The 15,704-nt window shown below is 47.7% G+C and overlaps 1 protein-coding gene across 5 annotated transcripts in view; it reads left to right on the forward strand.

The window, feature by feature from the left end:
* Positions 1-1,102: 1,102 nt before the first annotated feature.
* The window catches only part of PSAP (prosaposin), a 23,837-nt gene continuing 9,235 nt past the window's right edge, over positions 1,103-15,704 (forward strand). For all 5 annotated transcript variants that reach the window (XM_027893364.1, XM_027893367.1, XM_027893365.1 and 2 more), the window contains exons 1-7: positions 1,103-1,206; positions 11,093-11,226; positions 12,223-12,297; positions 12,980-13,105; positions 13,380-13,574; positions 14,287-14,430; positions 14,997-15,053. In XM_027893364.1, coding sequence (XP_027749165.1) covers positions 1,152-1,206; positions 11,093-11,226; positions 12,223-12,297; positions 12,980-13,105; positions 13,380-13,574; positions 14,287-14,430; positions 14,997-15,053 — 786 coding nt within the window. In that variant the 5' untranslated portion in view covers positions 1,103-1,151. The remainder of the gene's footprint in view (positions 1,207-11,092; positions 11,227-12,222; positions 12,298-12,979; positions 13,106-13,379; positions 13,575-14,286; positions 14,431-14,996; positions 15,054-15,704) is intronic.

Here is a 15,704-nt window from a genome sequence, read left to right on the forward strand (position 1 = left end):
CTGGCAGCTCTGCACAGTCCTGGGGAGCCCACGAGGGACCAGCTCAGGCCCTTAGCCAAGCTGGTTTGGTTTGTTGATCCAGTCAGGAAAACGCTGCATTACTTTTTTTTTTTTTTTTTTTTTCTGGGTTAGTTTGTTGCTCCTCTTGCTGAATCAGGGCAAGGCGCATCAGTGCAAGGGAGATAGCAAGTCAGTTCAGTCTGTTGTTCTTAACTGTATTTTTAATTGCTGTTGGTTTGGACCGCAGCGATACCTGGCTGCCCTGGGAGCACGGGGCAAGGAAAAAGCAGCACCCTCCTTGCCTCCCAAGCCCAGGCAGCGAGGTGGGAAGCCTGTAAGTGGGAAGCACTGCTGGAGCACATGTCCAACAATGTCCATCCAGTGTGATGTGTGCTTGTGTAGAGACTTTGGTTGGTACCCGAAGAGAGCCACGGGGAAGCCAGAGACACTCTTTGTTAGGAACTGTAGTTATAGGATGAGGAGTAGCGGCTACGGATTGAAACAGGAGAAATTTAGGGTGGGTATTGGGAAGAAATTCTTTGCTGTGAGGCTGGTTCGACACTGGCACAGGTTGCCCAGGGGAGGCTGTGGATGCCCCGACCCTGGCACCACTCAAAGCCAGGCTGGGTAATGCTTTGAGCCACCTGGTCTAGTGGGAGGCATTCCTGCCCGTGGCACGGCGGGGGGGGGGGGGGGGGGGGGGGGGGGGGGGGGGGGGGGGGGTGGTGTTGGAGTGAGATGAACTTTCAGGTCCATTCCAACTCTTAAACACTCTGATCCCATGTTGGCGCGCGCCTCCATCAGACCCCGCCTGCCCGCCCGGTCTGCCTGTGGGGGGCTCTTACTGCCTGCGGAGGCCAAAGGCGCCTTTTTTTTGGCTGTGAGGTGTTTTTGTTTGTTTGTTTGTGTTTGTTTGTTTGTTCGTTTGTTTACAAGGCGGCGGGGGCTCCGATCAGCCGCGTCTACAGCACTCCCCTCCGGCCCTCCCGGCCGCCATTTCGCGCCCCTCACAAACCACCCCCCCCTTCGCCGCCATTGCCCAGGGGGCGGGGCTCCGCGCGCGCGTGCGTGTCCCCCTCCCCGCCCCTATATAAGGGCGGCGGCGGGCGGTGCCGGTGGCGCCGCATTGCAGACGGGCACGGAGCGGGATCATGGCGCGGCCGCTGCTCCCTGCGCTCCTCAGCCTCCTCGGGCTCCTCGCCGCCGGTGAGCCCTGCCTCCCCCCCCCCCCCCCCGGGCCCCTTCTTTACCGCGCCCAGGGGGAGCTGCCCTCAGCGCCCGGGGTGGCGGGGTGCAGTGGTGGTGGTGGGGAGGAAGAGGGAGGCCGGCCGGTCCTAACGCTGTTTGTGTTCCCACAGCAGGACCGCATCCCAAGGAGAGGAGGAGGCGGCGATTGGGGTGGTTAAGAGGGGGCCGTCGGGGTGGTTGTGATGGAAGGGCCGCGTTTGGGGCGGTGGCGGGGGAATCGCCCAAAAATAGCGCCAGGGAGAAGAGGGGTGGGGGTGGGGGGTGATCCCGGTGAGGAACCGGCCTTTCCCGGTACTGGCATGGAAATGACTTCCTGATCCTCTGCATCCACATCCGACACTGAGCGGGCATCTCAGGCACCGCATGGGCGGGCGCAGTTGGTGGGGACTGCTTTCTCTGTTTATCTCCGTCGTTTCGGGGAGAGAGATGGCTGCTAATCCTCTTGCAGATGGCGAGAGGTGGCCTTTGCTGTTGTGTGCTTTCACTGCTCCACATGGAAAATTCCACTCGTTTTGCTGCTCGCTGCCTCCTTACCTGTTGTTGCCGCGGGGGAAGTGCTGGGGAGGGGGGGGGGCAAGAGCTGATATTCCCTTTCCCTTTAGCACTAGGACTGGAGGTTAGAACAAGCGTTTTGTACATCGCAGAGGCTTGACAGAAGCGATTCGGAGTCTGACAGGAGTGGTAATAACACCTTCGGGTTGTGGCATGGAATAGCTAGAACTTCCAAAATCGGAGGACTCATACGGTGATGTGCACAATTACTCGGGGAATTTTATTCTAATTAGGATTACTGTAATCCCGGAGCTCACCTGCTTACAGGTTTAACCTGGCAGCATTTCACAAGTCAACTGGGAAAAAAAAAAAAAAAAAAAGCCTGATCAGGTGCTTAAAGGCTAGAGGAATAACCAACTGGTAGAGTATAGCAGATTATGCCTATGAAATCTTTCATGATTGTACGTTAGACTTGTGCTTTATTGTAGTTTTAATATCGTAGAATGGCCTGGGTTGGAAGGGACCTTAAAGGTCATCTATTTCCAACCCCCCTGCTGTGGACAGGGACACCTTCCCCTAGATAGACTGATAATATTTAATATGCTAATATGTGGACAGAGTAATGGAGAACCTCAGACTTTTCAGGCTGGAAGCAAGAAAGCAAATATCAGCTTTCATTCTGCGTATTTATCTGCTTTAATAGCGTCTTTTGAGTCTGCTCTGTGCTGAGTTAGCTGCCACCAGTTACCACTCCTACTGGGACCGTTTCCAAATCGCTAAAATCATTGCAGCTTCTTGTGCTTTAAAAGTGAAAAGGGTTCACCTTGAAGTATCCACCAGCTTTCCCACCGGTGTATTTAGGGAAATTGTAATGAGAAACCAGTTCAGCGATGAGACTTCATTTGGCCTACCTGTTAAAGGCATGGTATGCAACTGAGTGTGGCAGGAGACTGGTCAGGCCTGTTTTTCTTTAGGAAGTCCCTGTTTTAACTCAAATAAACACCTGTCTTTTCTCCACCAGGGTTCTGTTATGAGTACTAATTGGCTCTGTTATCGTGCAGATTTCTCTGAAGATTTTGCTGTGACAACCTGAAACACCGTTTTCGTCTGCTAAGCTCGTTAATTATCTGTGTAAAAAAAAATTTAGCCACCCTTGGCGTATCTTAATGGAGTCACTTGGCTGGCTTACAGGCCGTGAGGGTTTTTGGTTGACCTACTTACAGGGCTGCTGTGCATCTTCCCTTTGAGGGATGCACAGAGGAATTAAAGCAGGGTGCACAGGTCCTGGCATCTCTGGACCACTGATGCACACTCTGATTATTGCTTGTCTTTGAGGCCAGGAAAGGAGGGAAAGCTGGGCGTGCTGTTAACACAGAAGTCAGTTTCTCTTTAGCTGAATTTTTTTCCCACCCTCCTTCATGCTAAAGTAAAAGTTAAGCTGGAGGGGGCGAGTACAAACTTTGAGGATGTGATTATTTTACTCCTCTCCCCAAAACAGTAGACTTACTTAAACCTTGGAAGGAAGGAAGATTCAAGTTAATGTGTAATTCCTCCAGCAAATGCTGGTCAGAACATCTGGTGACAGGAAATTTGAAGGCTGAGTTAGGCTGGCTTGAATTTTCTGGAGGATGTGGATAAAGCAGATAATGGGACTGTGCTCTATGGTTTGCAGGCTTGTTCTGGTTGTGAGTGTGGTTCCTAAGAGAAAATGCCAGGCTGTTGCAGCCCACTGCTGTAGGGTAGATTAGGGACTGTCCCTGTGCTGGCACCGCTGAGGGACCCCGAGGGCTGTGCCCGGTTCTGGGCCCTCAACAGGAGGGACCCGGAGGGGCTGGAGCGTGTGCAGGGAAGGGAAGAGAGCTGGGGAAGGGGCTGGAGCAGCAGGAGAGGCTGAGGGAGCTGGGGGAGGCTCAGCCTGGAGAAAAGGAGGCTCAGGGGGGACCTTCTGGCTCTGTCAGGAGTGGGGAGCTGGGGAGGGGTCAGGCTCTGCTCCCAAGGAACAAGGGACAGGACAAGGGGCAACGGCCTCAAGCTGTGCCAGGAGAGGGTCAGGTTGGACATCAGGAGGAATTTTTTCCTGGAAAGGATGGTCAGACATTGGCAGGGGCTGCTCAGGGGTCCCCACCCCCGGAGGTGTCCAAGGAACGACTCAGTGCTCTGGGCTGGGTGACAAAGTGGGGATCGGCCACAGGATGGGCTCTACCTTGGAGGGCGTTCCCAACCTAAGCGATTCTGTGATTATATACAAATGGGGTCCTTGTTCGTTGGAGGAATAACGGGGTCCGAGGCACCTCGCTGCCGTCACAGCTCAGCGGCGCTTTGATAGCGCACCAGTCACATGCCCCGTGTAAACCTGCCCTTGCACAATCCCTCCCCCTGTGCGCCGGGGAGGTTTATAAATAGAAAAGAGCGGTTCTTGGTTGTGTCTGGAGGAGCTGAGCGGGCCGTTCTTCCTGCTCAGTCACGCCTGGCGAATGCGCCACCGCCTCCGCAGAGCCGCCAGAGCCCAGTGCGGGCTTTTTGCGCTCGCGTTGTGCTGTTCCACGCACCACGGAGGGGTGTTCTGGCCCGGAGGATGGAGAGGGGTGGAGCAAGAGAAGGGGGGGAGCTTGTCAGCAAAACTCATTGTGTGTCACCTGATGCGGCTGAGGCTCACCGGGAGGCTGGGCTGTGCTATTTCGGGAAAGGTTTTTTTTCTGGTAGAAAATGCAGGAAGGTTTTTGTTTTCTACCAGTTACTGCTGCTTGCCCCTGGATTTTTGTTCCAGTATCACACATAGATATGACTCTTCAAAGTAGATTAGGGCAACGCCTTAGAACTGTATGACAGAAAAAGGGATTGTTCATTTTATCTTTAGTCTTCACTCTTTCACTTTCCGTTTTGATTTTTTTCCTTACGTAGCAGCTTTTTTTTTTTTTTTTTTCAATTAATTTGCTGCTATTAAGATATCAGAGTGCCTGCTGCAATTTAAAAGGGCTGCCTCTGTGGTCTTTGAAGCGTGAGTGTGTATTTTAGGGCAGTGCTTTTCTGTGTTTGGTCATGGGGCAGTGTTTGGTTTCAGATGTCAGATAGCAGATTTCCCCACTCTTTGTGGTGTGGATTTGTCTGCCTGGTGAAAGAGGGATGTTAAGTACAGGAATTCTGCAGAGGCTCACATGAAATCTGTCCTGTCCTTCCCCCCATAAAAAACCCCCAACCTCTTAAGGGGAATATCTTAATGTATTGTATAGGCCCACTTGCTCCTGCTGAGTGACTTCCAGATGCCCTTGAACATCCAGTCATCTCTTGTAGATTCTGTCATAAAAAAATAAATCTCAGGCAGAGGCCAAGGCCTGCTTGGCAGCGACCTCAGACCTATCTGGAAATTATTCCCTTGCAACCTTGGAAGTAACTGGGACAATTTACTGGGACAGTAGAGGTGATTTTACTGTCTCAGCTCATACAGTTCTCTGCTCTCTTTAACTTTATTGTGATTTCTTGTACGTGCACAAGCTGCTCCTCTTGCCACGCTTGTCTGCTGGTGAGGGAAGCAAGGGAGCACCTGAGGCAGAGGCATGTGCCAAAATGGGAACCTCGTTCCCCACTTTAGGGAAGAGCCTGGTTGTGGTTGTTAACTCAAAACTCATTTCTTGTGAATCACACTGGCTAGAAATGTGTCATGCTTGGTTTTTCATCAGGAGATGTTGAACACAAAGTCTGTGATTTTTTAACTGGAATGCTAATAACAGCCCGCCAGATTTCATCTAATTTTCTTGCAAATTGCCTGTAATCTCTCAAATATTGTGGTCACTTTACTGCCTCATTAATTCAGAGGCGTAGGTAGCCCTCTGGCAAGAGTCACTGGTGTGTGATGTGGTTACAACTTTTGAAGTTTTACTCATTAACTGACCAGAGAGGCTGGGGAGTATTGAGCCCTTCAGATAACTTCGGGTTGAGGTCACTCCTTGACTTGTAGACACTTTGTAAGACTTGGTGAGGAGAAGTTGATCCCTCTTGACTTCTCTAACTTAAAAACACTTTTGCTTTTGCAGTTCTCCAAAGAAGGGGGGAAAAGTTGGTTACTAACAGAGCACAGAGTGGCAGAGACTGATGCATTCACTCGGTCTGTGGGTGTTTCTGGGAGATAAGCAGTGGTCTTTTCTGTTTTAACATTACTAAGCAGGAAACCTTGTTAAAAACATCCCCTCCCGATGGATATGTTAATGTACTAGGACAAGTTAGACTATTAGGGCATAAGATTTGACAGCATGCCAGATTATCTTCCACATCTGACTTCAACCTATTGAGGTGAAGAGCAGCTCAGTGCTTTCCTGTTTTTGCTTGTTTGTTTGTTTTGTTTTGGATTTTTATGTGCTGTTGTTTGTTTGTTTTGTTTTGTTTGTTTGGGGTTTGGTTTGGTTTTGGTTTTTTCCCCCCCACCAATTTGCAGGGTAATTTTTCTGTAATCATGTTGCTCACACCAGGGATTTTCTAACACTTTGGTTTGGAGGAGGCTGGAGCCTTCAAGTTGAACTCCTTTGTGTCCTGGGTGATAGTTTTCAGGATCATCCTTTGGCTCTTTAGGGAATCTGGTCTGGCCCATTCAAATCTCTGTTCACAGAAACTTACATAAGGTATTAACTTTCAAGCACAACCACAGAAGTCTCATCAGTAGCTTCAGTGCAGCTTTGGATGGGATTTCTTCGGATGTTTTTCCAAGAATCTCAGGGAAAAATTGCAGGCTGGCTCTCCTTGGAGGATGAGTAATACAAATGCTTGAGGGAATGGAAGGTTCTTCTCAAGACAGGTAATTACCTACCAATTTTCCTGTAGCTGTCCTTGCAGGAGGGTAATCCAGACATTGTAGCCATTATAAGACATTTTAGGTTCCTGTTTCCTGGAGAGAAGTGGTGAACTGAACTGGTGCTTCCACATGCCTGGCTCTGTAGGCTTCCCAAGGAGAAAAGTGGGTATTTCCTGAGGGGGCTCTCACCTCTGCTGCCCTAACCCTGTCTATATGCTCACGTTTCCATTCCAAGTGTGGAGGAAGGAGGTTGAGCATTTGCTCCTTTGGAGAAGTGAAACAATGCACAGATGCTGAAGTAAGGAGGATAGAACCACTGTGGGAGCGAGTCGCAGGTTTCCCTTTGCCTTCACGGCCTTTAAACCGGTTTTTATGTGGATTCCTGGCAGCTGTCACTTGCAGGGCTGTGTTCCTGGTGTTTTGGCAGTGTTGGGGTGCTGACCTGAGCCTCAGATCAAAGGATTCTCATTCCTTTGCTGCTGTTACCCTTCTTACCCTTGGAATATTTTGATGGTGTTGTTGGGGTTTGGGTTTTCCGAGGCAACGCTAGTTCTGGGAGAGGATTTCTCATCTCACCACAGAGGTCAGAGTGGGTGTAGGTCTTTTCTTCTCCACTTTCTTGCGCTGCTTAATTTAGGAAAAACTTGGTAGAGCAAAGGCCGTTTTTTGTGTTAAATTGAAGGAGCCATATCTGAAGTACTTGGAGGAGGGAGGAACCAGTGAAGAGGATGACTAAAGGAACACCCTGGCCTTCGCAGATAAACTTGTTCAGTGTTCTAAAAACAGTGGCTTGCCAGAAATTCAAGGAAGGGGGAGGGCATATCTGGGTGGGCATGAGGTGTGACTGTTGAGAGCTAACCTCCAGAGAAAGGAGAAATCTGTTTGAAAACAGATGACCTCAGATAAAGAACAATACACAAAATAAAGGGAGACCAGAGATAACTCCTATCCCTTTGGGTGTACCCAGCAAGCATCGAGAGCTGTCACTGTGAGTGACAGTGCCTTTCTTTCTCTTGGGTTGCTGCTGTGCTGGGGATGTGAAATGCCACGTTTAGGTGTTTCACCTCTTACAGCGAAGGCTGTTTGGAGGGAAGAAAACTGTTAAGATTCAAAACTCTTTGTTCTGAGGCAGCACAAGGTCTTAACGCGCTTCACTGGCATATTTGCCTTTGTTGTAATGTGAGTTAATATATGATTGAAAAATGCTGTTTCATAATTAAATAGGAGAACAGGCTAAAGGGGAAAAGTGGGAACAGTAAAGGATTTCAGGCTGTGCTTTTCTGGATCTGCAAGATCCGAATTAGTGCAGAGTTTTTTTAGTTTTGTTTGTTTTTCCCAGGATGTTCAGAAAGGATGGTGGATATACTGCTGCAATGAAGGTGCATTCTTTCATATTATACATCTAATGACAGTATTCCCACATGGTAGAGAATAAACTAATACAAATTTAGCTCTATTTGAAGTCACTGTAGAAGATGGAAGAACAGAAGCCATGTGTGTTGTCTTTGTTGTGTAGCTGCTTTCTAAAATGTGCCAACTGTGTGGGGCCCTGACAAACAGATTTGCCTGGTCACTGCTTGGCCAGAAGGATCTGTACTGAAAATATGGAATTTAGAGTTGTCTTCTCGGAAAGAAAGAACTCCCCCAGTGCACTTTGCAGCTGAAAGGGCACTGCTGTTCCACCACTTTCTGTTTCTGTAGGTTAAGTGTTCATCTGACCCAGGTTTTGAACCTGTGGACTTCTTTTGGCAAAAGTCTGTTGGGTATGCTGGCATTTCCTCTTCCTCTGATGTTGTGCAGGAGTGAGGACTTTAAGTAATACCGGTGAGAAAATGTTTGGAGTGCTTGCTTCCATCCTAAAACTAGTTTTCAGTGTTCGGTGGCTTATGAACAGTTTTCTTCTTATGCCTCGCTGTCCCTGCTGCTCCCAAGTTCTTCTGAGGTTGTCTTTTCCCCCTCTGTAGGGGGTGGCAGGTAACATTAATGTCCTTTTTCTCAAATTCCAAGTGACTTTGCGCCCAGAGGCAGTGCTTTGAGCAGAGCCTGAGCAAAATGCGGCTGTGATACTCCTCGTTTTTCTCCTTCCAGGCTGGTGAGGTGGGATGCAGGGAAGCAGAGCAGTCGGGGGCATCAGTTATTTAATACACTGTCAAAGGTCAATCTAATTTTAAGCCTTTTTTTAACCCCCCTCCCCTCCTTGTGAACAAGTCAGAGCGTTTGTGACTGTGTGAACATGTTTGGTACAGAAGCCATGCAGCAGGGAGTTTGTTAAAGACACACAGCCAGAAGTGCTGATCAGTAAGAATAAATTTGAAGTGTAGTATTTTCATCATGCGCTTGTTAATGACCTGTTATTAAGGCTGTGAGGAAGGAGCAGCAAGATTAGCTGTTGGACATTCTGCTGAAGCTGGTATGGATCTGAAAAGTCACACAGTGACAGGATCTTAAAGGAGCAAACAGAACCTGGAAGGTCATTAAAGGCCAGATCAAACCAGTGCAAGTTACAGCGTGAATGCCTCAGTTTGGCTTTTAAACGTTCTCTTAGATCAAGATTTTGAGAAACTGCTTGGAATAACTGGATTTGATTTATGTAGTTTAGATTTGGAGTTTTACAGTAAGTTTCAAAGTAAGGGCAGTAATTTCCTTTGATTTACAGGAATAAAGGCATAGGTTAAAAGCTGTACTTGTAGATAGGTGGGAGCCCTTAATTCCACTGTTTAAAGTCCAGGTCTTGCTTGAATTTATTCAGAGCTTGATTCTGCTTTCCAGAGCCTTCTTACCACTGTTCAATGCCAGTATCTAAAAGAGAAGAATAACTTTCCCTCAACCAAGTGTTTACTTGGTTATTGTCACCCTGCCAGAGCTGACAGCTCTTTGGCTGGCCAGTCTGACTTTGAAAATTAACTCTTCTCCTGCTCCCAGATCCATAATGCTGGAGTTTAGAACAGGCTGTAAATATTTTGCTGACCATACGTTATTAGGAGCTTTGAAGTCTTTTCTTTTTTTTTGTCCCCCTACAGTTTCACAAGCAGTCCTGGTGTGCTGTCTTGCTCAGCAATGATGTGCAGTCAGGGCTTTTTTTCTGGGAGAGAAGGTGGCAAGCTCCAGGCTCTTGTGTAAGAGATTAAGCGTGCAAAGCACGTCTTTCTTGAAATAAATGGGTCATTCCTCTGAAATCCAGTGTAAACAGGGCTTTATTAAATCAACAGCTGAGAAGGCTGCAGATTGCCACCTAGAAGGCAGTGTTTGTGTGGCTGTTTGATGCGTGGTGGCTGTGCACCTTGGTACGTGCACCGGTGATTCAGCTGTTACATCGATCCCCTGATGGCCGAGAACGAGGCATGAGAAATGGAGAAGTGATGGTTCCTCTTGCCCTGACCTTGTTAGTACCTTGAAGGGATGAAACAGCTTAGCTCCTGCCTTTTGGCCGACAGTGTAATTTTAGAGGATTTTGTCATGTGTAAACAGCATTGATGTAAAGATCCTCAGCAACACCCGTACAGGTATAATGGCTTAGAACAGGTTGGGTTTGTGTTTCGTTTTGGTGTTTTTGTTATTATAAACTTAGACAGCAGTGCCTTGTGGGCTTTGCACCATGGTAGATTTTGTTGGAGCTTGTTTGCTGTGGGATTATAGGAGTTGTTTCTTCATAGGTTAGTGTAGCATAGGGCACCGCTGAAGAAACTGAGCCTACTTGACAGATAGGATGGTTTTAGAACCTGGGAGCGGTTGGGTGTCCAGTCCAGACAGTGCAGTTAAAAAAAAAAGAAACTTGGAAAGTCAGCAAAAAGGTGCAGTTGATTCACTTTTCTTGTTGCTTATTCGTAGTGCAGATTGTTACATTTCTTTAGAAAAACTGTCCAGAAATGGCATTCCGTGTTTTACTTGAAAACTTAATAGGTTGGAAGGCAATTCCACGTGGGATGGGAGGTCATGTCCAGACAAGGACTGATAATTCTTTTCACCCCCACAGATATTTCTGTACACAGTCGATTTGCTGACCAAGAGAAAAAAACCAAAGCAAGTGTAGATTTAGTGGTTTAAAAACTAAGATAGAACATTCCTTGGGTTGTTTATGAAAACTTTCTGTTTATCATCAGTGTTTTGGTCTGTACCTGCTCTTCAGCCTTCTATGTAATGTGTACATTGTTGCGGCTTCTAATCCCATGAGTTTCTTCTCTCAGTTGCTGTGTGAGAACAGGGTGGTTCACGTGGGAGGAGGAATGCAGACAGCAATTCCGGGCTGGTTCAGAGTTGAAGTGACAGTGGAACAGGAGAAAAGGGAGGTTGTAGCCTTTGGGAATCAGTCGTCTGAAGTGTACATTTCTGCAGTGACCATTTTCCCTGTTTCAAGTCATCTGATAGTTCTTGCGTGCTAAACAAAGTGGGGTTTTGAATTTTGTGTTTATTTTATTTATTTATTTTTTTAACAAAAGGTGGCTGGTGGCGGGGATGGACTGCTGAGGCGCTGAGACTCGGGCGCTTCACGAGGGAGCTCCAACCGCTGTGTTTTTTTTTTTTTTTTCCTGGTTCTTTGTGTAAACCTGGTTGTTTTTCTCTCCCTGTCAGCTGTGGCCAGCCCTGTGCTGTGGCAGAAGGAGTGTGTGAAGGGGCCCGAGGTGTGGTGCCAGAGCATCCGCACGGCGTCGCAGTGCGGGGCGGTGAAGCACTGCCAGCAGAACGTCTGGAACAAGCCTGCTGTAGTGAGTACCCGCTGCTCACACCTCTTCCCCCCGCCACCCACGGCTGAGGTGGCTGGTTCCCACGTGCTGAGGAAGGTTTCCCAAGTCTCTGATTGGAGCCAAGTGCTGCATCTGGCTCTGCTTTGATCGCTGTGCCTTAATTTAGGCGCTAGATAAAGGTTGATTTTCACTGCTCCGCCTTGCACAACTTGTCTGCTGACTTCTCCCGTGACCTGTTGCACAATCAGCGAGCGATGTATGGAATGGAGCTAGTGGATTTCACTCGTTCCTCTTTGCTGCTGACCCCTAATTCACGGAGTCCACTTGAGCAACGGGTTATTACGAAAACAGCTTTGTGCTTCTTCAGGTCTTTCTCAAAAAGTTCGTGTTCCAACATATGCGAAATTATGAAAGCCCTGACAAACAGTGGTAGAAATGTTACGTTTAGTGCAGCCTCTCAGGTAGCATTTGCACCAAGTGTGAGGGCTGCTTTACTAGGTGTAGCTGTAGTTTGGGGTATTGTTTCACAACTTTTCTAGGGGGGGACAAAGGCATTTTACTTACAGAGGCGTTCAGTCCACGCTGGCTGTGTCTGTGCTGAGATATTTCAGGTTAGGGGAAATTAGGGAAAGGGGGGAATGTTAGAGCACAACTAAAATGAGGCAAGTTGCCTGGAAAGTTCTTAGATTCTAGCAAGTGTGAACTCTCTGAAGAAGTAAGGTAAAAGGTTCAGGAGGAGGCTTCTTGGGACAGTATGCTTCAAGGGACGGGACTAGTTGAAGTGAACAGGTGGTAGCATGCCAGCTTCTTCATGCCTTGTCGATTTACTGAAGGAAACTGGAGCTGGACGTGCTTGAGATAGGCTCACTCTTTGTTTGAAACACCTCTTCCCACCCCAGCCTTGGCCAGTATTTCTTCCTTAATTTCAGTTCCAAATGTAGTGCTTTGCGTTGTTTACACCCTACCCTTAGAGGCACTTAAGTCTTTCTCGGAGTAACTCTCTGCTTCTCTCTCCAGAGCAGTATCCCCTGTGACTTGTGTAAGGAGCTCGTGACGGTGGCTGGCAAGATTTTGAAGGATAATGGCACTGAGGTAAGCAGAGCTCCCTTTCTCCTCACCCCAAAACTCTCTTTGGTTCCGTGGGCCGAACAAGATCTCGTGGTGAGGGGGTGGAACAGTTGGCTGCGTTGTTTTCCTAACATAGGCAGCAGATGTTGAAAGGGACTTAGAGTGCAGGGGAAAAGGCTTTCAAACAGCCTCCACTGGTTTAGAAATTAGCAAATTCTAGAGCCTCTCATGCTTTAACACGTCCCTGATTGACTGCAGATGCTTAATAAACTTGTTCTTGTGCCAGTGGGCCACCAGCCTTAAAAGGTGGGATACTGCAGTCTCTAGAAGTGGATGATTACACTTGTTTGGGTTTGAGGGCACTTAGTCCCTTTTTCTTTTGTGAACCTGTGAGTACTTTATGTATAAACAAGTCACTGTTCCCCTAGTCCATAATTTCACTTCCTCCTCTTAAATGTAAATGCTCTACTGTGGCAAGGCCTTGCAAGCAGTGCTGCGTGTTTTCACTCTGGCAGGGTCTCACCAAAGGTCAGGACTGGGGAAAATGGGCTTACAGTGTAAAACCCCCATCTAGTTGTGCTTGCCACTGCCTGGACCTGTCTGAGTCCCAGGAGCTTGTTTTAGGCTTTGTATTGTGTGTTTTGGGAATGGAAGGACCATTTGGGAGAGAGGGATAATCTGTCCATGCCTACCTCATCTTTCCCAGGAGGAGATCCGCTCTTACTTGGAAAAGACGTGCGAGTTTCTTCCTGACCCAGGCCTGGTGTCTGAGTGCAAAGAAATTGTGGATTCCTACCTACCAGTTATCATGGATATGATCAAAGAAGAGCTAGTAAGTAGATAATTTTCAACCGCTAGAATTAAAAGCCGCGCTCCTGTGATGCCCAGATTTCTGTTCTGAATGGGGCTGTGCATATGATCCTTCCATCCCGTGTGGGCCACTGATGTGGCAGTGAGTTAGTGTGAGTTTGAAGCCTGGTTCCTTGCTGTGAAACTTTTTTCCCTGTCTGCCACATTTCAGCTGAATGACTCTCTGCTCTTAAATTCCTACAAAAGTGATGCGAGTTTGGAGCTTTATGAGTGTATCTTGTCCTCCCCCTCCCCAGGATAACCCTGAGGTTGTGTGCAGTGCCCTCGCCCTGTGCCAGTCCCTTCAGAAGCACCTTGCAGCCATGAAGCTTCAGAAACAGCTCCAGACCAACAAGATCCCAGAGCTGGATTTCTCTGAGCTGGCGTCCCCGTTCATGGCTAACGTGCCTCTTCTCCTGTACCCTGAGGACAAACCCAAGCAGAAGCCTAAGGTAAGGGTGCAGGGCTCTTCCAGTGTGGACCCTGTGTATCATCTTGGATTAAGTTCTACAGTCTGTAAAGACAAGACAAGTGCTGTGCTGTTCCCGTCCCGGACTGGGGTAATCAAGGGGGTCTTACTGGAAACAGTGTCTTCTGAGAGAAAGTTTGTCACCAGTGTTCAAAGGAAGAACAACTCTTCCCCCATTCTGAGTAACCTGCTAGCTGTGCCCTTGGAGGGGAAAGCATTTGTCTATCTGAATGTAGAGGTTGACTGGAAAAGAACAAATAGTTGACAAGGGGGAGTAGATGAGACGATGAGCCTGGGAGCAGAGGCTGAGTGTTGGCAGCAAGGCAGAGTGTGGGAGTTAAACAGTGAGTGGGTGCAGAACAAGCTGCTGTGGGTGGAGATGGTAAGACCTGTGCCAGATTTAGAAACCTTGCTGCGGTCTGTAACAAAACCAAGAGATTCTGAAGATTGGGTAATCTTAACTGTTATCCTGGTTTGGGAGCCAAGTATGTGCCTAATCTCCATCTAGTGGCTGGTGCACATACCAGCAGTAGCTTGCCTCTGTATTAGCTCAGGCTTTAAAGTATTCCACAGAGTATTTGCTAAGGTTTGTATACAGCTCAGAATAGCTCGTAAAAATTTGATCAGGACAGAAGCTTCCAAAACATGTTACGAGAAGTTATGTCAACTCGGGTTTCCTCTCCCTCTTTGTCCAGGCGAGCGGGGATGTGTGCCAGGATTGCATCCAGCTGGTCACTGATGTTCAGGAAGCTGTGAAGACAAACTCATCTTTTGTGAAGTCTTTGGTGGCTCATGCCAAGGAGGAGTGTGACCGTTTGGGACCCGGAATGTCCGATATGGTGAGCTGTCCTTTGTAGCTGGGGCAAAAATAAAATAGAAAAAAATCTGTTCCTGAATGCAAACACAAAATAGTTTGTTCAGGGCATTAATCCCATCTATTGTATTCTCTGTTTAATAGCGCAAGGGAGATTGTGTTCCATGTAGGATGCACTGTATGATAGTTACACAGTATAACAATAACGCTGAAATTGTAAACTTGATGGTCAGGAAGGTTGGGAGGGGTGTGGGACTGGGGAGGAGGAGGAGGAGGAGGAGAAAAGAAAGACTTCAGATTGCTTCTAGCCCTTAAGGGCCTTTTTCACCAAAATGATCTGGCAGGGTGTAATGTGGTCATATCAGCAAGGGGAGGAAGAGAAAAGGACTCCTCAGATAAGCAGTTATCTGAGAAGTGATTGTGTAACCTGAAATGCCGTTTTGTATTTGGGACAAGCTCTGAAAGACAGCAGAATAGTTACTAAGTAGAGCAGGTAAATGAACGCCTTGAGATGTGTTAGAAAATTCTAGATGAACTCCACAGCACAAGTGGGTTGATGGTCACAAGACTTTCTTTTCCCCCTTCCTGCAGTGCAAGACCTATGTCTCTGAATATTCTGACTTGGCTATCCAGATGATGATGCACATGGTAAGATCAGCAGAATATAATACTTGCTCTCAATTAATTTTTTTAAATTTGTGTAGCTAGCTTCTTTGGAAACAGGGAACATGTGCTGCAGTAAAGCCCTGGGGAGAGCCCTGTAAGTCTGGGTGTTAATGCTTTGAACTTGGCATCTAGTTGGATGCTGATTTCAATTTCAGAATGCTTTCTTTAGCACTTCCTTTCATTTCACAAGGAATTCACTTCTGCGGTGCAAAAGGCACTCGAATCCTTTGAAATGTGGAAGAGACGTTACTCGTGTTCCTTTATACTCTTTTTATCTCAGTCCTGTACCTTACACCACATCCCCCCCACCCCGTCCCCAGCAATATTAGAGTATATCAGAGTTGTCTGCCACGGTGTTGCAAAATTAGTTCGAGTTTTGCTTCTTCCTGAAGCAAGACCAAACACACTTCTCCTGGAGTTGCTGTCTCGAGGGCCCTGCTGTCCGGGCTCTTGACAGGACCCGTGGAAAGGGAGTGGTACTGCACCAGCTCTGGTCTTCTGCAGCAACATGCATTTACCTCTGAGCACTTCCACAGCACCTCTTTGTACGTGCTATGATCTCACAGCCTTTAAAAGAAAAAAACCCAGCTTTTCCTAGGGAATGCAGTCCCTAGGTGCCACAAGTAACATAAC

Source organism: Empidonax traillii, unplaced genomic scaffold (assembly GCF_003031625.1).
Source record: "Empidonax traillii isolate 1590-97213 ecotype Southwest subspecies unplaced genomic scaffold, ASM303162v1 scaffold387:size635111, whole genome shotgun sequence".
NCBI lineage: Eukaryota > Metazoa > Chordata > Aves > Passeriformes > Tyrannidae > Empidonax > Empidonax traillii.